A 17,688-nucleotide genomic window follows, 5' to 3' on the forward strand; every position below is an offset into this window, starting at 1 on the left:
AAAAAAATTTTTAATTTTTGTTTTATCTTAATTAATTAACTTTAATTCCAGCATAATTAACATAGTGTGCGTTATTAGTTTTCCCAATGTCAGGCTTTTAAATGCCAGAAACTTCCTGTCTTTATTCTCCATGGGGCAGTTCTTACATTTCAGAATGATAATGTATGAATGGGAAGTCAGCTACCAGAAAAATATCTTTGAACATTCAAAGAAAAAGGAAAATAAAAGAAAAAGTGAAAAAATATTCCAATAATAGGGACAATGTGCATGCATACTGAAGAATTTGGGTGCCGATAAAGAAACTTTTATTTTAAATCAGAATTGCTTTGATTGCTAATTTTGGCTATTTTGACTAAATTATGGCTCAACTCCATTTACTTCCTCAGGCATTCACCGGACCCGAGGGAGGCTGATATAGGATGTGTCTGTCCGTAGCCATCCTTGAATAAACATTCAACTTACAAACAGCTCACTTAGATAAAGCACTACCGAGCTATGAAATGTTTAGTTGTTGTTTGGGAAAAAAGTAGGTGGAGGAGGTTTTTAGATATTACCAGGTTCAGCAACTGAATAAAATTAGAAGATGTGAAATGTGGAAGTTATTCTTGAGGGTTGGTCAAGGAGATACACCTATGTGGTTTTCCCCACACCACCACCCCAAACATGTACACTCTGTTCTCCAGTTTTCAAATTTGCATCCACTAGAGATTCCTATGTATTCACTCATGGTACAGTCATCTTCCATGCACACTGGCCAGTCTCCAGGAGGGTAAAGGTCTAGCCTGTGCAGTCATTGCCTCCTTATAACCCCGTGCATGCTCAGATGACAAGAACTGAGCAGGCCATGCAGCCGCCATACTGATTTCAGGCTTAGTCCACACACTGAACTGTGCCCTGGAATTCTGGGCTCTAGTCTAGGAGACTGGGGCAGGCCTGGTGGAGAAAACCTGGAAGTGAGGCCAGCCTTAGGAGAACAGGGGACCAGGGGGTGGGAGTGGAAGGTGATCCCCCATTTATTGCCAAACCCTGGAGCACAATCAATGCAGAAGTCGGAAACCCCTAAATTCCACCAGCTCTCCTGCTCTGGGATGATGACAGCACCGCATTTTAAAAGATGGCTATTTTTAATATTTATGTCAGCTCTGTGTCATTGCAAGAAAGATCTGAGGCAGCTCAGAAAAAAAAATACTTGGCACTAAAGAAGGCTTAAAAAAAAAGTAAATGAGTAGTGACTACAGTTAACAATACTGCCCTGTATATTTGAAAGTTGCTGAGTAAATCTTGAAAGTTCCCATCACAAGAAAACAAAATTGTAGCCATGTGTGGTGATGGATGTTAACTAGACTTACTGTGGTGATCATTTCACAATATGAACAAATATTGAATCCTTATGTTGTACACTTAAAACTAATATAATATTGTATGTCCATTACATCTCAACTTTTTAAAAAGAGTGAATGAGGAACTTGTGATGGAAATAAATGGGGGAAGATGCTGGTAATGACATCCAAGTGCACTGTAGGTTGGAGGAGTGTCAGGCTCAGAAGTCCCCACCAGCCACGGCAAAGTGGGGAGCCCCAGCTTGTGGAATTCTAGCTAAAAGTGTGTAGAGGCACCTTTGGTTGTCACAGTGACCAAGGGGGAATCACACGTTCACTTATGAGTGCCAGCCCCAAATAAATCCTGTGCAATAAACACCCCACCCAAAATACTGACAGTGCTCATGATGAGATCCATAAGCTATAAAACAAGCCAACCAGTCCAAAGAAGCCTGCCTGGTCTTGATTCCAGGGCTAGTTCTCCTATGGGAGCTCATGGAGAGGTCTCAGTGACAGAGGAAGAAAATCCCCAGTGTATGACCTTGATTGACACATCTTATGTGACAGAGAAAGAGACTCCCCAGTGGCATCCTTTCTGAAATGCAGGAGCTCATTTCCTTGGGCACTTCTTAAAGCCTCCTTCAGTATAGGCTGATGGCAAGACTCCCAAGCATGATTGAGACATGCAGCCTGGGACAGACCAGGTGTTAGGAGAATAGGGCTTAGGCTGGCCGAACTCCCTTCCGGACACTTCCTCATCCCTGACAACTCATGCTACTTTCGTTTCACCTGGAGTTTGACCCCTGCATCCTCTACACAGACCTGCAGGGACAACAGTGAACAGAAGGTTAGAAACCCCTGACAGGGTTTGAATTTTCCAGCCACAAGGCTGTTGTTGGTGAGTGCCGTCAGTCAGACCCCACATTTCCCTTCCTACTTCTCACTCAGCATCAACTGTACATCTTCAAGCTGTGGCTGAGGCTCTCTAAAGCAGAATTCAGATACAGAAGATCTGATGCCAAACTCAGAAACACCCTTGAGGAGAAAATATTCCAGAGCTACATTCTCAGAATAGGGCATTACTTCTGCTGTGTTGCCATTTAGCAAACCAGAACAACAACTGGATAAAAGCCAGGAGTCAGCTGGTCATAAATGTTCTTTGTAATTTTAAATACTGTTTTGAGAAACTCAGAAATGTACAGTGGAAATCAGAATTATAAGAACTGGGTCCTGTTCCCCACAGCCATAGGCTGGTCATGGGCTCAGGCGGGTCAGGGATCCTCTCAGACCCTCAGTTCCACACCTATCTACTAGGAAAAGTGGCCTGGCCTGATGATGTGGTGGGGGTGGGGGTGAGGCACAGGGGGTGGGGTGCAGGTGCTCTGATGCTCAGAAGGCCAGCATGGGAGGTACCGTATGGACTGGTGCCCAGGATACCCTGGAAGTATCAGGTCACTTACGAGCTCTGAGAAGCCACGGACCACCTGCCTTCGCTTCAGGTTGGTCTCTCCATCCAGGTTGGCAGTCTCGATGTGGCACAGTCCATCCGGGTCACTAGAGGAGAGCAGCAGAATGTCCGCAGGGATGATCTCATTGCAGCGGAGACGCACAAAATCTCCCACTCGGATTTCTTTCCAGAATCGATTCACATACTGCTTCTCCTCCCTGGTAAAGAAACTGCCATTAACAAGACTGGCAGAAGGTTGATCATACCTGAATCTGTGTGATGGGCACATGCAGCTCATTTAACAAATATTTCTATTTTCCAGTATGTTAAAAATTTCCATAATAAAAAGTATTTAAAAAGGATATTCATAAAGGCCACATATACTATTACTCCATTTATATGAAACATTCAGTATATGTGCTGCCAAAGCGAGCACTATATGAAACATTCAGAATAGGCAAATCCATGGACACAGAAAGTAGATCAATGGTTGCCAGTGACGAGGAGGAAGGGAAATGGGGAGAAACTGTTTATTGGGTACAGGTTTCCATTTGATTAAAACGTTCTGGGACTAGGTAGTGGTGCCTCTCCTTGCGTGAGCTCCCAGAGAATCTGAATTCAGGCATCAGGTCCAGATCTCAAGGTGGACCAAGTCAGTCGCATTTATAGGACTTCTGAACTTTGAGAGAAGTATTGAGAGTTTTACACATCTATTTAATTCCACACTGTGGATTTGAGGAAACCCAAGGCAAACTTCCAGGAGCTCCTAGCCATCAGCTGCCCCAGATGGGAAGAGAGAAGTATCCCCTTCCATTTTAAGCCTCTGTTTTCTTGTTCTTCTAATTCAAGATCCACCAAGCCAATTATGTACAAAGCACAGTTTGGCCACCATAAGACCAACAAAGATAAATTAGGTATAGCTCTGTACTCAAAAATAATGCAAGGCAAGACCAAACCACTGGATAGCAACACTTGGGGATTGTATAATCAAGCCCCCAATGTGAGCAAATGTATTCTTCCTGGGCCAACGCAATGCTCCCTACAAGGCCTGGGTGTTCTTCAAGACTGCTTCAACAGCTGTGATAGAGTCCCATCAGCCTCCAGCTCAAGGTCAGCTGGCCCTGAGATAAGGTGCAGAATTGTCACTCAATCACCTGAGCCTCCTGCTGGCTCCATGTCAGTCTGACCTCTTCCCTGTGGACAGATAGCCTTGATGTGTGATAGATGAAACAACATTTAAAAATGTTCCCATTTTCTTTTAAAGGTCAAACCTTGACTTTATGATCATTGCAAGCATTAGCTCCCTCGTCTCTCTTCCTTATCATGACCAGTTGCTGAGTCCCCACAGAAAGTACAGAGAAATCCGAAAGAGCCCATCCTCTTCCAGAAGAAAGTTTCCAAAAGCTAAGTCACCATTTAGTCACTGACGAGGGCAGCATGCACTCTGAGAGTGAGGTGGACAGGCTTTGTTGTGACGGGAGTTGCCAGGAGACCGGTGGTCCCAGACTTTCCCTGGGACAGGCACAGGAAGGTGATGACAAGGAGAGGAGCAGAACTGTCTGTGTTCAGTTTATCCTAACTACATTCCATTTATAGAACTCATCGAACATAAAGTCAGTTTCCTTCTGCCTTGGAATCTTAAAACATTAGCTTGCCCATTCCATCAGAGCACTGTTTTTAAAAAAGAAACTTACTTTGGTGGAGGCCTTGAGCCTCAAAGGAGATTCCCCCACGGCACCCCCTGTAGCCCCCAGTGTGCCTGCAGACTGCAAGCACTGGGTCAGGAGATCTCTGCTGACAGTCCTGGTGAGAGGACCCACGTGAGCCATGGGGAGCAAAGGAAGAAGGAGCAGAGCGGCTCCAGGATGCCTGAAAGAGTGCTGGCTTCTGTGAAAAGGCCCTGCAGGTCACAGGAATTCCTGCAGCAGGCTGGGTCCTTGAAAACCCAAACCTGGGAGTTATTTGTGGAAGAAGAGCAGCAGGATAGAACCCCTTCGACACCTCAACAGATCAAAGATTTCCCCACCAAAGCCCCGCACTCCCATCGATGATTTCCAGCTGGAGCACCCGAGCTGAGTGTGGACCCTACACCAACCTCTGCAATGTCCCTGCCTACTTTTCTCTTTTTTTATCATATAATATTATATATTAAATATATCATATATACTTTACATATGCTATATTATATATTCACATATGTATGTATATATAATATATATTACATATGACACACACATTATATATGAGTAGCCCTTTTTCTCATGAGGAGGGTATAACACTTATTTTTTCCCAGCAACTGTATTTGGACATAGGGTCTTAAGTTGGAAATGAGGTCACAGGGTGTGGTGCTAATCCAGTATGACTGATGTCCTTATAAGAAGAAGAGACACCAGGGATGTGTGCACACAGAGGAAAGACCATGTGTGGTCACAGAGAGAAGGCGACCATCTGCAAGCCAAAGAGAAAGGCCGCAAGAGAAACCAATCCTGCCAACACCTTGATCTTGGACTTCCAGACTCCAAAACTGAGAGACAATCGACTTGCTTAAGCCACTTGGTCTGTAGTGCTTTGTTATGGCTGCCTGAGCAGACGAACACCTAGTAACCGCAATTCCCATGACTCCTGCTAGAAGGACTGGCTCCCAGGCTGCCATGACAGAGAAAGAGAGGCAGCAGAAGAAGCAATTAGTGGAGGGCATTGCGCCAGGCGATTTACCCACAGGCATGTGTCCCACGCTCCCTCACAGATCTGTGCACAGGACAACACTGCAGAGAAGACAGAAATAAATCTCTCTGACACAATGCTATGTAACACTGGCCTCCTAGTAACAGGTAAACAATTCAGAACTGCCTTCTATTTCCTCGGGCCAGTGTGGACACAGTTCAGGGTGGGCAGGATGTGTGACGCTCCTCTCCTTGGCAAAAATCTCAGGATTTTCACACTGCCCCATGGCCTCCCTGCCAACTCTAACCCCAACCAGGCAGAGGCCTGCCTCCTCCAGGAACCTAGGACTCTCCTGAGACACACAGCTTGTGTTTTCTTACAGTGGCAAGGTTTGAAGTCACCACGTCCTCAATACTCTGGATTCCTTCACAGCAATTAGGAAGTAGCACTATTTAGTTTGCCACACAATATTCCTCCTAAGGGCAGGTGCCGGCCACCCCATGTGGAAGGAGGATTCTGAGATGGCCCCAAGATCCCCAGCTCAGTCCTGGTGTACACACCACCGTCAGCCCCCCTGAGTGAGGTAGGGACTGTGAATGTGGTGGAAATCACTCCTGCTGACATAAAACTAGGGTGACCAATCAGTAGACTATGAGCCAATCAACAGAGAGACCATCTGAGTGGGCCTGACAGAGCCACAGGAGTCCCATAAATCTGGGCCTCAGGCCACAGGCAGGAAGTCAAACGCTGGAAGTGGCCACACGGCCAGAGCTGAGAGCATGGGGTCTCATAATTCCTGGAGCTGAATTACACCAAGAACCTAAAAGAACCTGGAAGAGGACCCAAGCCTCAGACAAGACCACAGCCCCAGCCAACACCTCAACTGTAGCCTGGTGAGACCTTAGGCAGAGGACCCAGCCAACCCACGCCTGGACTCCTGACACCCAGAAACTAAGTTAATACATCTGCATTCTTTTTTTGACAAACAAAATCCTATTAGTTTCAGGTGTACATCATGGTGATTCAATATCTTTATACAATACAAAATGATCCCCATGATAAGTGTAATTACCATCTGTCACCATAGAAAGTTATTACAATATTATTGACTATATTCCCTATGCTATACATTACATCCCCGTGACCTATTTGTTTTATAACAGGAAGTTTGTACCTCTTAATCACCTTCACAGATTTCACCCTGCCACCCAACCCCACCCGACTCCTGTAACCAACAGTTGATTCTCTGTAACTATGAATCGGTTTCTGTTTTGTTTTGTTTGTTCATTTGTTTTGTTCTTTAGATTCCACATATTTAGTGAGATCACACAGTATTTGTCTTTCTCAGACTTATTCACTTAGCATAATACCCTCTCGGTACATCCATATTGTTGCAACATTGTTTTTAGTTGCTGAGTTTGCAGGGATTTGTTGCAGAGCAATAAAAAATTAATATGCACCATTCCAGGCAGCTCAATCTTCTACAGTGTGTAACAAACTAAAGATTCTACAGGCAGTTACCGGCAGTTTTATAATCTGCATACTTAAGGAAAAACTACCTCACAAGAAAAGAATGTAGAGCAAGACCGGTTAAAATCCAAACGCCCACAAAGTGGAAGCCCATCAGAGGGTATGAATAACATATTAAAATGAGGGGAAACCCTGGGGCTCCTGGGTGGCTCAGCTGGTTGAGCACCTGACTCTTGATTTTGGCTCAGGTCATATTCTTGGTCCTCAGAGATACGAAGCCCCATACTATCAGGCTCTGTGCTCAGCAGGGAGTCTGCTTGAGATTTTTCTCTCTCCTTCTGCCCCTCCCCCTGCTCTCTTGTACTCTCTCTCTAAAATAAATAAATAAAATCTTTAAAAAGGGGGGGTGGCGCCTGGGTGGCTCAGTTGGTTAAGCGACTGCCTTCGGCTCAGGTCATGATCCTGGAGTCCCTGGATCGACTCCCGCATCTGGCTCCCTGCTCGGCGGGGAGTCTGCTTCTCCCTCTGACCCTCCCCTGTCTCATGTGCTCTCTCTCATTCTCTCTCTCTCAAATAAATAAAATCTTAAAAATAAAATAAAATAAAATGGGGGGAAACCCTGAAAATGTGCAGTCTTGAAATAGTGGCTATGTTATAAATAATTACAAACGTGGTGCCTGATTGCTCCACAGGAATGACAACTGGCTCTTCCAATTAGCTGCAAATCTCTGCTAATTCCTGAAAGATCTCAACTCCTCAGTGTTGAACCAAGATTTCAAAGGTCATGAATGAAAAAACTGTGGTTCTTTTGAAATGTGGGCAAAAAAACGGGAGGGTAGAGTGATAAAGATGTCTTATATTTATATTTAAAAGAACCATGTATGAAGTCATAGGCAAAAATGAGTCTTTTCTTAAAAAGCCCTCGCACTGTTTTGTTTTTTTTTTCTGCACCAACCACCTCACTTTGGGGCCTGCTGTTTCCTCAGCTAAACAGTGAGAACGTTAAATAGATGATTTTGAAAATCTGTTCTGAGGCTAATGTGAGCCTTCTGAGATTAATAGATTTCCTCTTCTGGGAAAATCTATTACTAACATTTTATAATTAGTCATGCTGAGCTTTGCAGTTCTCATCTGAGCCTTTTTTTGTTCAAAACAACACAATGCAGGGGTGAAAGAATAAGGAAACATGAGGATGATGAGTGACCAATTTTATTTGAAGACAAGCAGTAAATAAAATTTAAAGATCCCTTAATTTATCATTTTTGGTTATTTAATATTTAGGCTGAGTTAAACTATTTATTTGTACTAGTTATGTTTTTAAGTTTCCTTAGTAAACAATTCCCTAAGAGGAGATAGCGGACTTACAGAATTTACAGGAATTACTTTTAAGTAGTTGAAAGCATGTTTTCCCTGGAGATCACTGTTACTTTCATGTAGCTCTTCTTCATGAATACAGGGTTCAAGATATACTGCTCTGAAATGTCTTGCTAATGTTTTATTTTTTGAAAGGCATCAGAATCTTCACCCGTTGCAGCCTCACTGACCCCTGATCCCTCCGGTGTTTTGGTGTCTCTGCCATGGTTCAGGGTTTTCAACAATGTATTTGTAAATCTCTCCAATGTAGTGAAGGTGGATCTATTTCATAAAACCAGACTTAGATAAAGTTAAGAAAAAAAGGCATTGGCAGAAAATGAGGGAATCATACTTTCATCTTTAATGCGCTGTTTTCCCGTAGATTTGCATTTAGATTATTGGCTATAATTTTCCCTAACAGTAAAGGAGCATTTTTTTTTTTTAAGGTGACAACAGATTCCGAATTTGCCACAACCAGTCAACATCCCTGGTGACCCACTGCCACTCCTCGTACAAGGATGGTCACAACAATAATTGGATCGTCACTGTCCCTGATCTCCAGCCTGGTCTCTGAATTCCTGAAGGAACTCATTCTGTTTTTAAGAGTCTTCCCGGGCTGCAGAAAGAGGGAAACTCATTTCTGATTCCACACACAAGTTACTCCTCTGGTGTAATATGACATGATCATTCAAGCTCTGTGACACTGTAATCAACAAAGAGTAGCAGCGGGTGTTTGCAGGACCACACTGCCCCAAAACACGGCAAGCCACATGCCTGCAGCTGCCCCCTGCCGGCTTCCAGGGCATCTTACAGTTGGAGATGCTTGCCTCTTCTATTTTTTGGTATTTGAGGAGATGAATGAAAAGTTCAAAATGCCTGTAACATGCATACATATTCGATTTTCTTACCCTTACATTATCTAACAACTTTCAATGGCCATATTTTATTGTATACTTTCCTATGTTGTAAAAATGTCAGCTTTAATTCAATGGCAAATTATTTTCACAACTACACATGGGAACCCCACTCCTGCCCTCCCACCATTCACCACACCCACACCCTGCTTGTGTGCTGGAATGGGGGCACACAGGGTAACAGAGGCACATCTCACTTGCCTCCCTTGCTTTCTCCCCTCCTTTAAAAGTGTCTCTTCTAATAAGACCAATCAACGAAGGAATATCTTGGATGGGGATGAGTAAGAAAGAGAGGAAGAGAAAGAAGAGATGCAGGGTTGGGATTTTTTTTTAAGGTTTGAGCACTACAATTTTTAAGTACAATTTAATGCTGAAAGGAAGAACACTTGTTTTGATTAGGTAATTGGGGACTGATTCCTAGAAGAGGGGACATCTGAATTTAGATCCTAAAGGATGAAAAGAATCTTTTTTTTTAATTTTTAAAAAATATTTTATTTATTTGAGAAAGGGAAAGAGAGAGCACGAGTTGGAGGGATAGGCAGAAGGACAAGCAGACACCTTGCTGAGCGCAGAGCCTGCCATGGGGCTGGCAGTGGGGTTGGAGTTGGGGCTGGAGACAGGGCTCGATCCCAGGACCCTGAGATCATGACCTGAGCCTAAGTCAGACACAAAGTAAATCAGTAAGAGAAATACAATTATCATATGATTTTACTCATATGTGGAATTTAAAAAACAAAACAGAAGATCATAGGAGAAGGAAGGAAAAATAAAACAAGACAAAATCAAAGAGGGAGACAAATCATAAGGGACTCTTAATCATAGGAAACAGAGAGTTGCTGGAGGGGAGGGGGTGAGGGGATGGGATAACTGGGTGATGGGCATTATGGAGGGCACATGATATGATGAGCACTGGATATTATAGAAGACTGATGAATCACTGAACTCTACCTCTGAAACTAATAATACACTGTATGTTAATTAATTGAATTTAAATAAATAAATAAATAAATAAATAAATAAATAAATAAATACATGGGCCTGTGAGTATCCACATTCTCCAGCCCCAGTGGCTGGAATGTGGGTGCCACTGACCTTACCCAGGAGTGGGTCCACTGTGGGAAGGAACAGAGTCCAATTGTGATCTCTTCAAGGTGTTGATGGGGTATGTGGGTTGGGCTTGTAGGAGATGCCCACAGCTTTGAAGACAAAGGCAAATAAAGATAGGAATTTGGAGCTCATGGCATGGAGGTGATAAGTCCCCTACTGTGGATGCCATCACTCAGATTACCAGAGATATCACCTTCTATTATCTTTTCTTTCCCTTCACCTTCTATTATCTTCATAGAAGGAAACAGTGATGAGGGCTAAAATTGGACTAGGGGACCATGAAGGGGAGGTCAGTGATGAGGTAGGGAAGCCAGCAGGGGTAGCTGGGCAGGAGTCCAGAGTGCCATGCCTTCCACTGCCATATTTTCATTTATTTTTTTGAAAAGGCAACTTTTATGGCACACACCTGAAATGGCACACCCACTAAGATCAAAGGTCACCTTTCAAACATTCCTGGTATTTTGTCTCCCTTCAGACCTGTTCACCACTGAAGCACATTTCAAGTCTTTCAGCCAACACCAGCTGGAGGTCTAGACACCAAACTCTGTCAGTATTGAGACATCATTATCTTAATAATAACAACAAAAGAACAATAAACACAGCTTCCCTCCACACCACTCATTATGAACTAGGCAATGTGCAGAGCATTTTATATCCTTTATCTCAGTGAGTCCTCACACAATCCTAACATTATATTCCCATTTACAGACATAGAAATAGAGGTGGAATGACCTGCCCAAAGTCACAAGCCAGGAAGACACACTAAGGACCAAATCTGTCTGACTCCAGGGACCATGAAGCCTTCCAGCCATCTGGTTTTGAAAGCACATCTGATCTGTTGGCTTAAAGGAGGAACAACTAAAACTCCTAAAGGAGTTGTCTGGTGACAACTTTGCAAAATTCCAAGCCAAAAACTCTGTATTTTTTCCTTTTAAATTATGCAGCCCAGAGACCGATGTGGTCTGAAAATAAAATATTGCTATGCCTGAATAAGGGTGGAAAGGCAGACAGTTCCAGACCTATGCAGTGTTTGACACAGACACAGAATAACAAATCTCAGTCCATTTGCCTAAACTCCTGCCTATTTGCAAACGACCAGAGCAGCCACGTCCAAGGTTAGAAGTCACCAAAATGTGGTCTCTGCTACAAACTGGGAAGTGTGCCCTAAATGGGCCTTGGCAGATTGAGAAATGAGCTCATCCCTAACTGAGACCACCTGTGGCCAAGAGCCTCTGAGCTTGGGCAACCTGAAGGACACCACCCACCTTAGGCCTCTGACTCTGGGGAGCCCCACTCTGGGACTGAAGGGCAGTTGGTGGGTTTTCACTGAGGCTGGAGAATGGTTTTTTCTCATGGCTTAGGAATGACCTGGCAGCTTCGACAAGTGTTCCCAGCTTGGGTCGGGCACACGTGGCACTGTGGGAGACAAGGCTATGGATCAAACTGCTCATGTTCAAATATAGCAGCTCCCCTACCACGGGCATCTTACAGGTCACTTCTGTGCAAAGCTGCCCCACCCTTTCTTGAAAAATGCCTCCCCCAGAGAATATTTACAAACAATTCTACGCAGCTGGCTCTGGAATCATCATCAATAATGACTGATGATGCCTCACATCTGGCCAGTGCTCCCACTGAGGGTTGAAGCCCCAGCACAGGCACTTTCTTGCCAAGTTAATGACTCACCTTCTATTAAGAGGAGCAAGGGAAGGAGAGGGCTTGGGGCTCAGGAGCCTGAACTTCAGCACCTCAAGTGCCTGGTCTATAAATGTGGGTCTGTCTTCCCACAGAAACTGTTCATACCTAACCCCCAGCAGCCTTCATTCTGGTCCCACAGGCTTCCCGCTCTCCAGGTGGACATCAGACTGTCCCCAAGGAACTCCCAATTGAGCAAGGCCACAGTCTCTATTTTGACATCACTTTCCATTTTTTTTGTGTGTGCATGATTTTTCCCCACTATTATTTTTCAAGCAAGTGTTTCATTTTGACTAATAAAATCAGAAATACTACAATACTTACATTTAATTTGTGGTTTGGACTTAAAGTGAGAGCTGTTATTTTGTTTTCTTAACTTAGAAAGAGGGTGTAATTATTCATAGCAGTTAAGTGAAATAGAGCACCCAGATGAGTAGACTCATATTGAAAATAAGATTACATGCTGAGCACCATTCTATACTATTTCATTGGCACAGAGCAATTAATCCCTATAAAAAGAAAGTTCTTTCCCAAACATCAAATTGATTCTGGCCTGTCAGCTTGTCACATTTCCTGTTGATAAAACATCCCATGGAGGAGACAGGCATGTTGCAACTAAAGTTGTGTTTCATTTACTAAACCAACAAAAACAGAATTGGTAGAAATTTCTGGATGCTTTGTATCTTACAGACAAGAGAGGTGAATGCATCGTCTTCTCCTCTCGAAAAGTTCAAGGTTGAGCTAGGTTCAAAGGTAAAGTATCTTAAAAACAGAACACATTTTTAAGAAAAAGGGAAGACCACGGAACGAACCTAACATGCCAACCAACTAGGATGAGGCCTCCCCAGCCTGGGCAGGCTTCTTTCGAACTCCTGGGGCCCAGGAAAGGGAGAGCTACACAACACATTTTAAGCAAACAGAATGAAGGAGAAACCAGGATGCAGCGAGACAAGCCCTAAATGGGAGGTTCATGGCAAGTGGTCCAAGAACCTCGTGGAATAATCATCAGTGCCAAGGCCTGATGCCTTGGGGATAAGAAAATCCTTCATTGAATTTATTTTTCATATTGTGAACAAATGAAGGCGTGTGTGCAGAGCACAGACAGAGAGACAGAGAAAAGGAAAATTCTCACAGCACTCTAAAAAGATCCACTGAGACTCTAAAATTACCCCAAATTTAATAAACCCTCATTACACAACAGGCAGAAGTAGACAGCCCAGAATGAGAGACAGCAGCTTTCAGGCAGTGGTTCTCAACCTCAGCACAAATGGTATTTGGGCCAGATGATGCTTTATCACAGAGGGCTGGCCATCTTGCTTTGCAGCATCCCTGGCCTCCACCCAAGAAATGCCAGCAGTGTGTCCCTCCCCACAAGCTGTAACAGGCAAAAATGGCTCCAGACGTTGCCAAACGCCTCTTGGGGGACAAAATCATCCCAGGTTGAGAAGCACTGCTTCAAAGCACCTGGGACAAACATTCTGGAAAATGGATTATTAAGTAAACATTTACAGGACCAACATATTTTAAAAATCATATATGTGAGAACTCAGCACTAAAACAGAAATGGCAAAATCTGCCGCAGGAACTTGACCCAAATATGTTGCGCAACATCCAGAACGTGTCTTCTTTCTACCCTAAATTGAAACATCTGCTCCTCTGGTGAGACATGCTAATGGCTTCTGAATTTAATACTAAAAGTCAGAGGCAGTGAGAGAAGATACTTGGGAGTGATTTTTCTGCAGTGAATCTTGTGATAGCAAAATTACCAAAAGTACGGTAGTTTAACCCAAATGCATGAAATGTATTTTCTGAAATACTTGTTATTCCAGATGCCTCCTAAAAGCTACATGTATAGTAAGAAATGCTCCACATATGTGTAGAGGCACATGTATGCATGGAGGAGACTGCTCAAATGAGCCAAGATGAAGGAAAATATTGACCCCTCTGAGATAAAGTCAGGAAGTGCTGAAGGCTGTCCCGGCAGAACTCATATAACAAGGACCTCAGGCTTCTTTACAACGAAGATGAGATAGATGCAGTTTCTCAGCCTACACTGTGCTATGCTGGGACCACACAATTATTTGCTACAATGCAACACTGCCTATCCAGAAGAAACAATTTTTCCCAGGAAATGTACCAGCTTGTGACAGCAAAATGATGCCTTAAAACAAGATCACTCAGAAACCCCCTGGTGAGTTTCAATATAAAACTTTTTTTTTTTTGACAAATCATTTCTACTGCAGTTTTTTCTGAATTTTATGGGACATTCTCAAAACAGCTCCACAGACATCAAGACCAGGGGATCAGATTTGTCATCTCAATAATAATACTATTACTGCCATTTGAAGCATGTAATAAACACTTTGGGGACACTTTGAGTTGTCAAGGTAATTTCTTCTACATTAATTCACTTGTTGGTATGATATTCTCACAAAATGGGCAGAAGTAATATGATACACATTCTTGCAGGCAATGCCCTAAAGCTGGGAGAGGTCCAGTGTTTTTTAGTAATTTTTCCTAAAAGGCTGCAATAATTCACATTTCTCCACTGGTATCTAAGAGTACCAGCCCCCTTATTTCTGCAAGCAATAGCTGCTTCTTTCTCTCTTCAAAACCTCCCTGCCAGTTTGATAGGCCGGACAGCACACTTTACCTTTATATCTGCATCTCCCTTACTCACAGGCCAACTGATTTGTTCTTCTGGGAATTAATGCTTATGTTCCCCCTCATTTTCTCCCATTGTATTTTTTGCTTCCTTCTTGACAACTTCATTTGTGAGAACTTTCATATTAAAAATATTAATCTCCTTTCTTCAGCCTTGAAAATATTTTTCCTCTAAAGAATTATGGTTTTATAATGTTTATTTGTGGTATATTTTGTCATATAACAGTTAAGATTTTTATTTAGTTAAATATGCCTGACCTTTCTAGGCCTGGCTAAGGAAGTCTCCTGTGCCCCTGGACTGTACATGTAGCCTCCTTATTTTTCTGGGGGGGGAGGGGAAGAGTACAGAGTTCTCTTCATATTTAAATGTTCAAACCAACTGATACTCATTTTTATATAAGGCACAACCAAAGGGTCCAATGCTTTTTCCTCCACATAGCCAACTGTATAAACACTATTTATTAAATAAACCTTTTCCCAAAGAACTGAAATACCTACTCTAAAATTCTCACATACAATATCATTTATTGGAGGTTTAGCTACGATGTTCAAGCAATCAGCTTGTCATTTTTCATGTCCACACTGTGGTATTACTGGTTTGATTGCACAGTGTATCAGATCAGCTCCAGCACTGGGTGCCCCCCTCTGGGGGAAAGAAGCCCCAGGGCAGCCGGCCAGGCACGTGGCGTGACTGCTGGATGGGTTCCTGCCCTTACTCAGCAGGGCACCTGTGAGTCTTGGACACCTTATGCTGCAGCCCTAGTTCCACTAACTGGAACAAAGTCCTTCCTTCAGCTCTTAAAACATGTCTTGGCTATCCTGGAGCATTATATACTTTTAAGGCCATTTGATTCAATTCCAAGAGAACCTTCTGAAAGGCAGAATCGCACCATACACCACACACAGGCATACTCTCCTTGGGAGAAACTGGGATTATGACAGCACTCAATCTCCCACCCAGGGCCACGGGAAGCTCTCATCGCCTAGTGCTTGCTGACATCCTTTAGAAAGGTACCACACTTTTCTTCAGGAGGGGTTTGAGCCTTTCTTTTTAAATTTATTCCAAGGCATTTTACAGTTTTTGTTCCAGTTTTCACTAGCTGATCTTCCCCAGTTCCCTTCTTGGGTGTGCTCAGTGTCTTCAATGACTGTGAGCAGTTCTTCTTTGTGTGGCCACAAGTCTCCTTGCCCCTCCCCGGCCCCTCCCACTGCCCCACTGGATTTCTCTTGTTCAAACCATCTTCCTCTCCCTGGTGGCCAGGCCCCTTTGGTGGAATGGTTACTATTTTTGGTTAGCGCACCTGGGTTCTGCTCCGCTTTCAAAAGTGAGGGCACGTGCCCTCCTCTGGAAAGTGAAGTAGCTCCCCAACTGAGTGGGGAGCACTAGCCTTCACCCAGCCCTCCCTGGCAGTCTATTCCAGCCCCAGGAGCAAGAAAGATACCAGAGACCAGAGCATCTGGTTACCCTTGCTTGCACTGACACTCACCTTCCCCACTGAAGGGAAAAGACTTCTGCAGGCCCAGGCGTTTTCCAAGATGCTCTGTTTTGTGGGACCCACCTCAGGGCTCTCTGATGGTGTTCCCCTGTGCCTGCAGTCCATAGTGGGGAGGCTGCACCAGTGCTTGCTTCCCACGGACCCAGATGGACCCAAGACTGCTCTACATGCAAGGAGACCTAGGCCCCAGGGGCCACCCTGCTCAGGCATGTGAGGTTGGAGGGAGAAAGGGTTTGTATGTAGGCCACCATTTCCCCAGAGTCCCCTGCTTCCTCTGAATCAGAATTTGAAAGAGAAAAGGCTTCACTGATGACAAGACCCCTCCCTCTCATTTGATATTCTGAGGGGACTAAAAACCAGAGAAGCAGAGCAGTTTTCTTACTCAATGGGCATGGCAGACTGTGTCAGTGGAGCCCAAATTGTCTCTTACTGCACCACTCAGAAGTCTTCCTGAGGCTTATTGAACTACATTTACCTCCAGAGCAGTCCCTGACCAACACCACTCTGGGTTTCTCCCTACTATGCAAAATTAGGAATCATGCAAGCAACCTCTTCTCTATATTAAGCCTTTCTAAAAGAATCAGTACAATAACATTTCTCCAAAACATATTATAAATGACCTTCAATTATGACAGACTACAAAGCATTGTCAGTGAAAGACCCCAAAATAAGCACTGCTCTTTTCAGAGACGTAGCTCCTGGAATAGAAGGAATATTAAAATATAGATCAAACTATGCTATGGTGACACAATTTCTTTTGAGGCCATTTGTATGGTGACATAAGACACCTTTGGGATTCACAGTTTGAGAGCCAAATCTCAATGTTCTCTAGTAGAGCAATAATGGCAACAGTCACCCAGGGAAACTGATTTCACCCAGTAGTTTTCTGACAACGATCAACAGTGCTGGAATTCAGGAGGACTGGTGAGCTCTTTGTTCTCCTCCTTGAGTAAAAACATGCTGAGACTGGCCATGCTGACAGTCCCCCGCGTGCCATGCAAGCCAGACCCCACGATGGCCACTGCAGAGTCACTATTTCCATTCCATTTCTGCAGTGCCCCTGAGGTGGTGACATTCCCATTTTAAGTATGAAGATACTGAGGGTCAGAGGGGGTTAAGTCAGTGCCCCAAAGCTCTCAGGTAGAAGTCAGGAGACCTACTCCAAAACTCATGTAACCATTGCTTTCCAATTTTAGATTATTAGGGGAAAAAATGCTGAGAAATGGGACTTGCTAAACCGTACATGTTTTTGCCAGTCTTTATTTAGGAGAAAAAAAAAAAAAAACAGGAGCTCCTGGGTGGCTCAGTCAGTTAGGCATCTGACTCTTGATTTTGGCTCAGGTCATGATCTCAGGGTTGTGAGCTCCAGCCCCGCATCTACTGGGCATGGTGCCTGCCTGGGATTCTCCCTCTCTCCCTCCGCCCCTCCCCCCACACTCCATGCCCCACCCCAACCCATCCCACTGGCTCGCACAAGCACGCTCACTCATGCTCTCTCTCTCTCAAAAAAAAAAAAAAGACAACTCAATTTAGGAAGAAACAAAACAAAACATTACTCTTCT

General features: G+C 43.9%; 1 protein-coding gene across 1 annotated transcript in view; it reads right to left on the reverse strand.

The window, feature by feature from the left end:
- Nucleotides 1-64: 64 nt before the first annotated feature.
- LOC102749517 (phospholipid-transporting ATPase VA-like) overlaps nucleotides 65-17,688 on the reverse strand; it is an 80,128-nt gene continuing 62,504 nt past the window's right edge. The window contains exon 2 of the mRNA XM_081831481.1: nucleotides 65-2,984. Coding sequence (XP_081687607.1) covers nucleotides 2,630-2,984 — 355 coding nt within the window. The 3' untranslated portion in view covers nucleotides 65-2,629. The remainder of the gene's footprint in view (nucleotides 2,985-17,688) is intronic.

Source organism: Leptonychotes weddellii, chromosome 9 (genome assembly GCF_054177405.1).
Source record: "Leptonychotes weddellii isolate Sample4059 chromosome 9, ASM5417740v2, whole genome shotgun sequence".
NCBI classification, from domain to species: domain Eukaryota; kingdom Metazoa; phylum Chordata; class Mammalia; order Carnivora; family Phocidae; genus Leptonychotes; species Leptonychotes weddellii.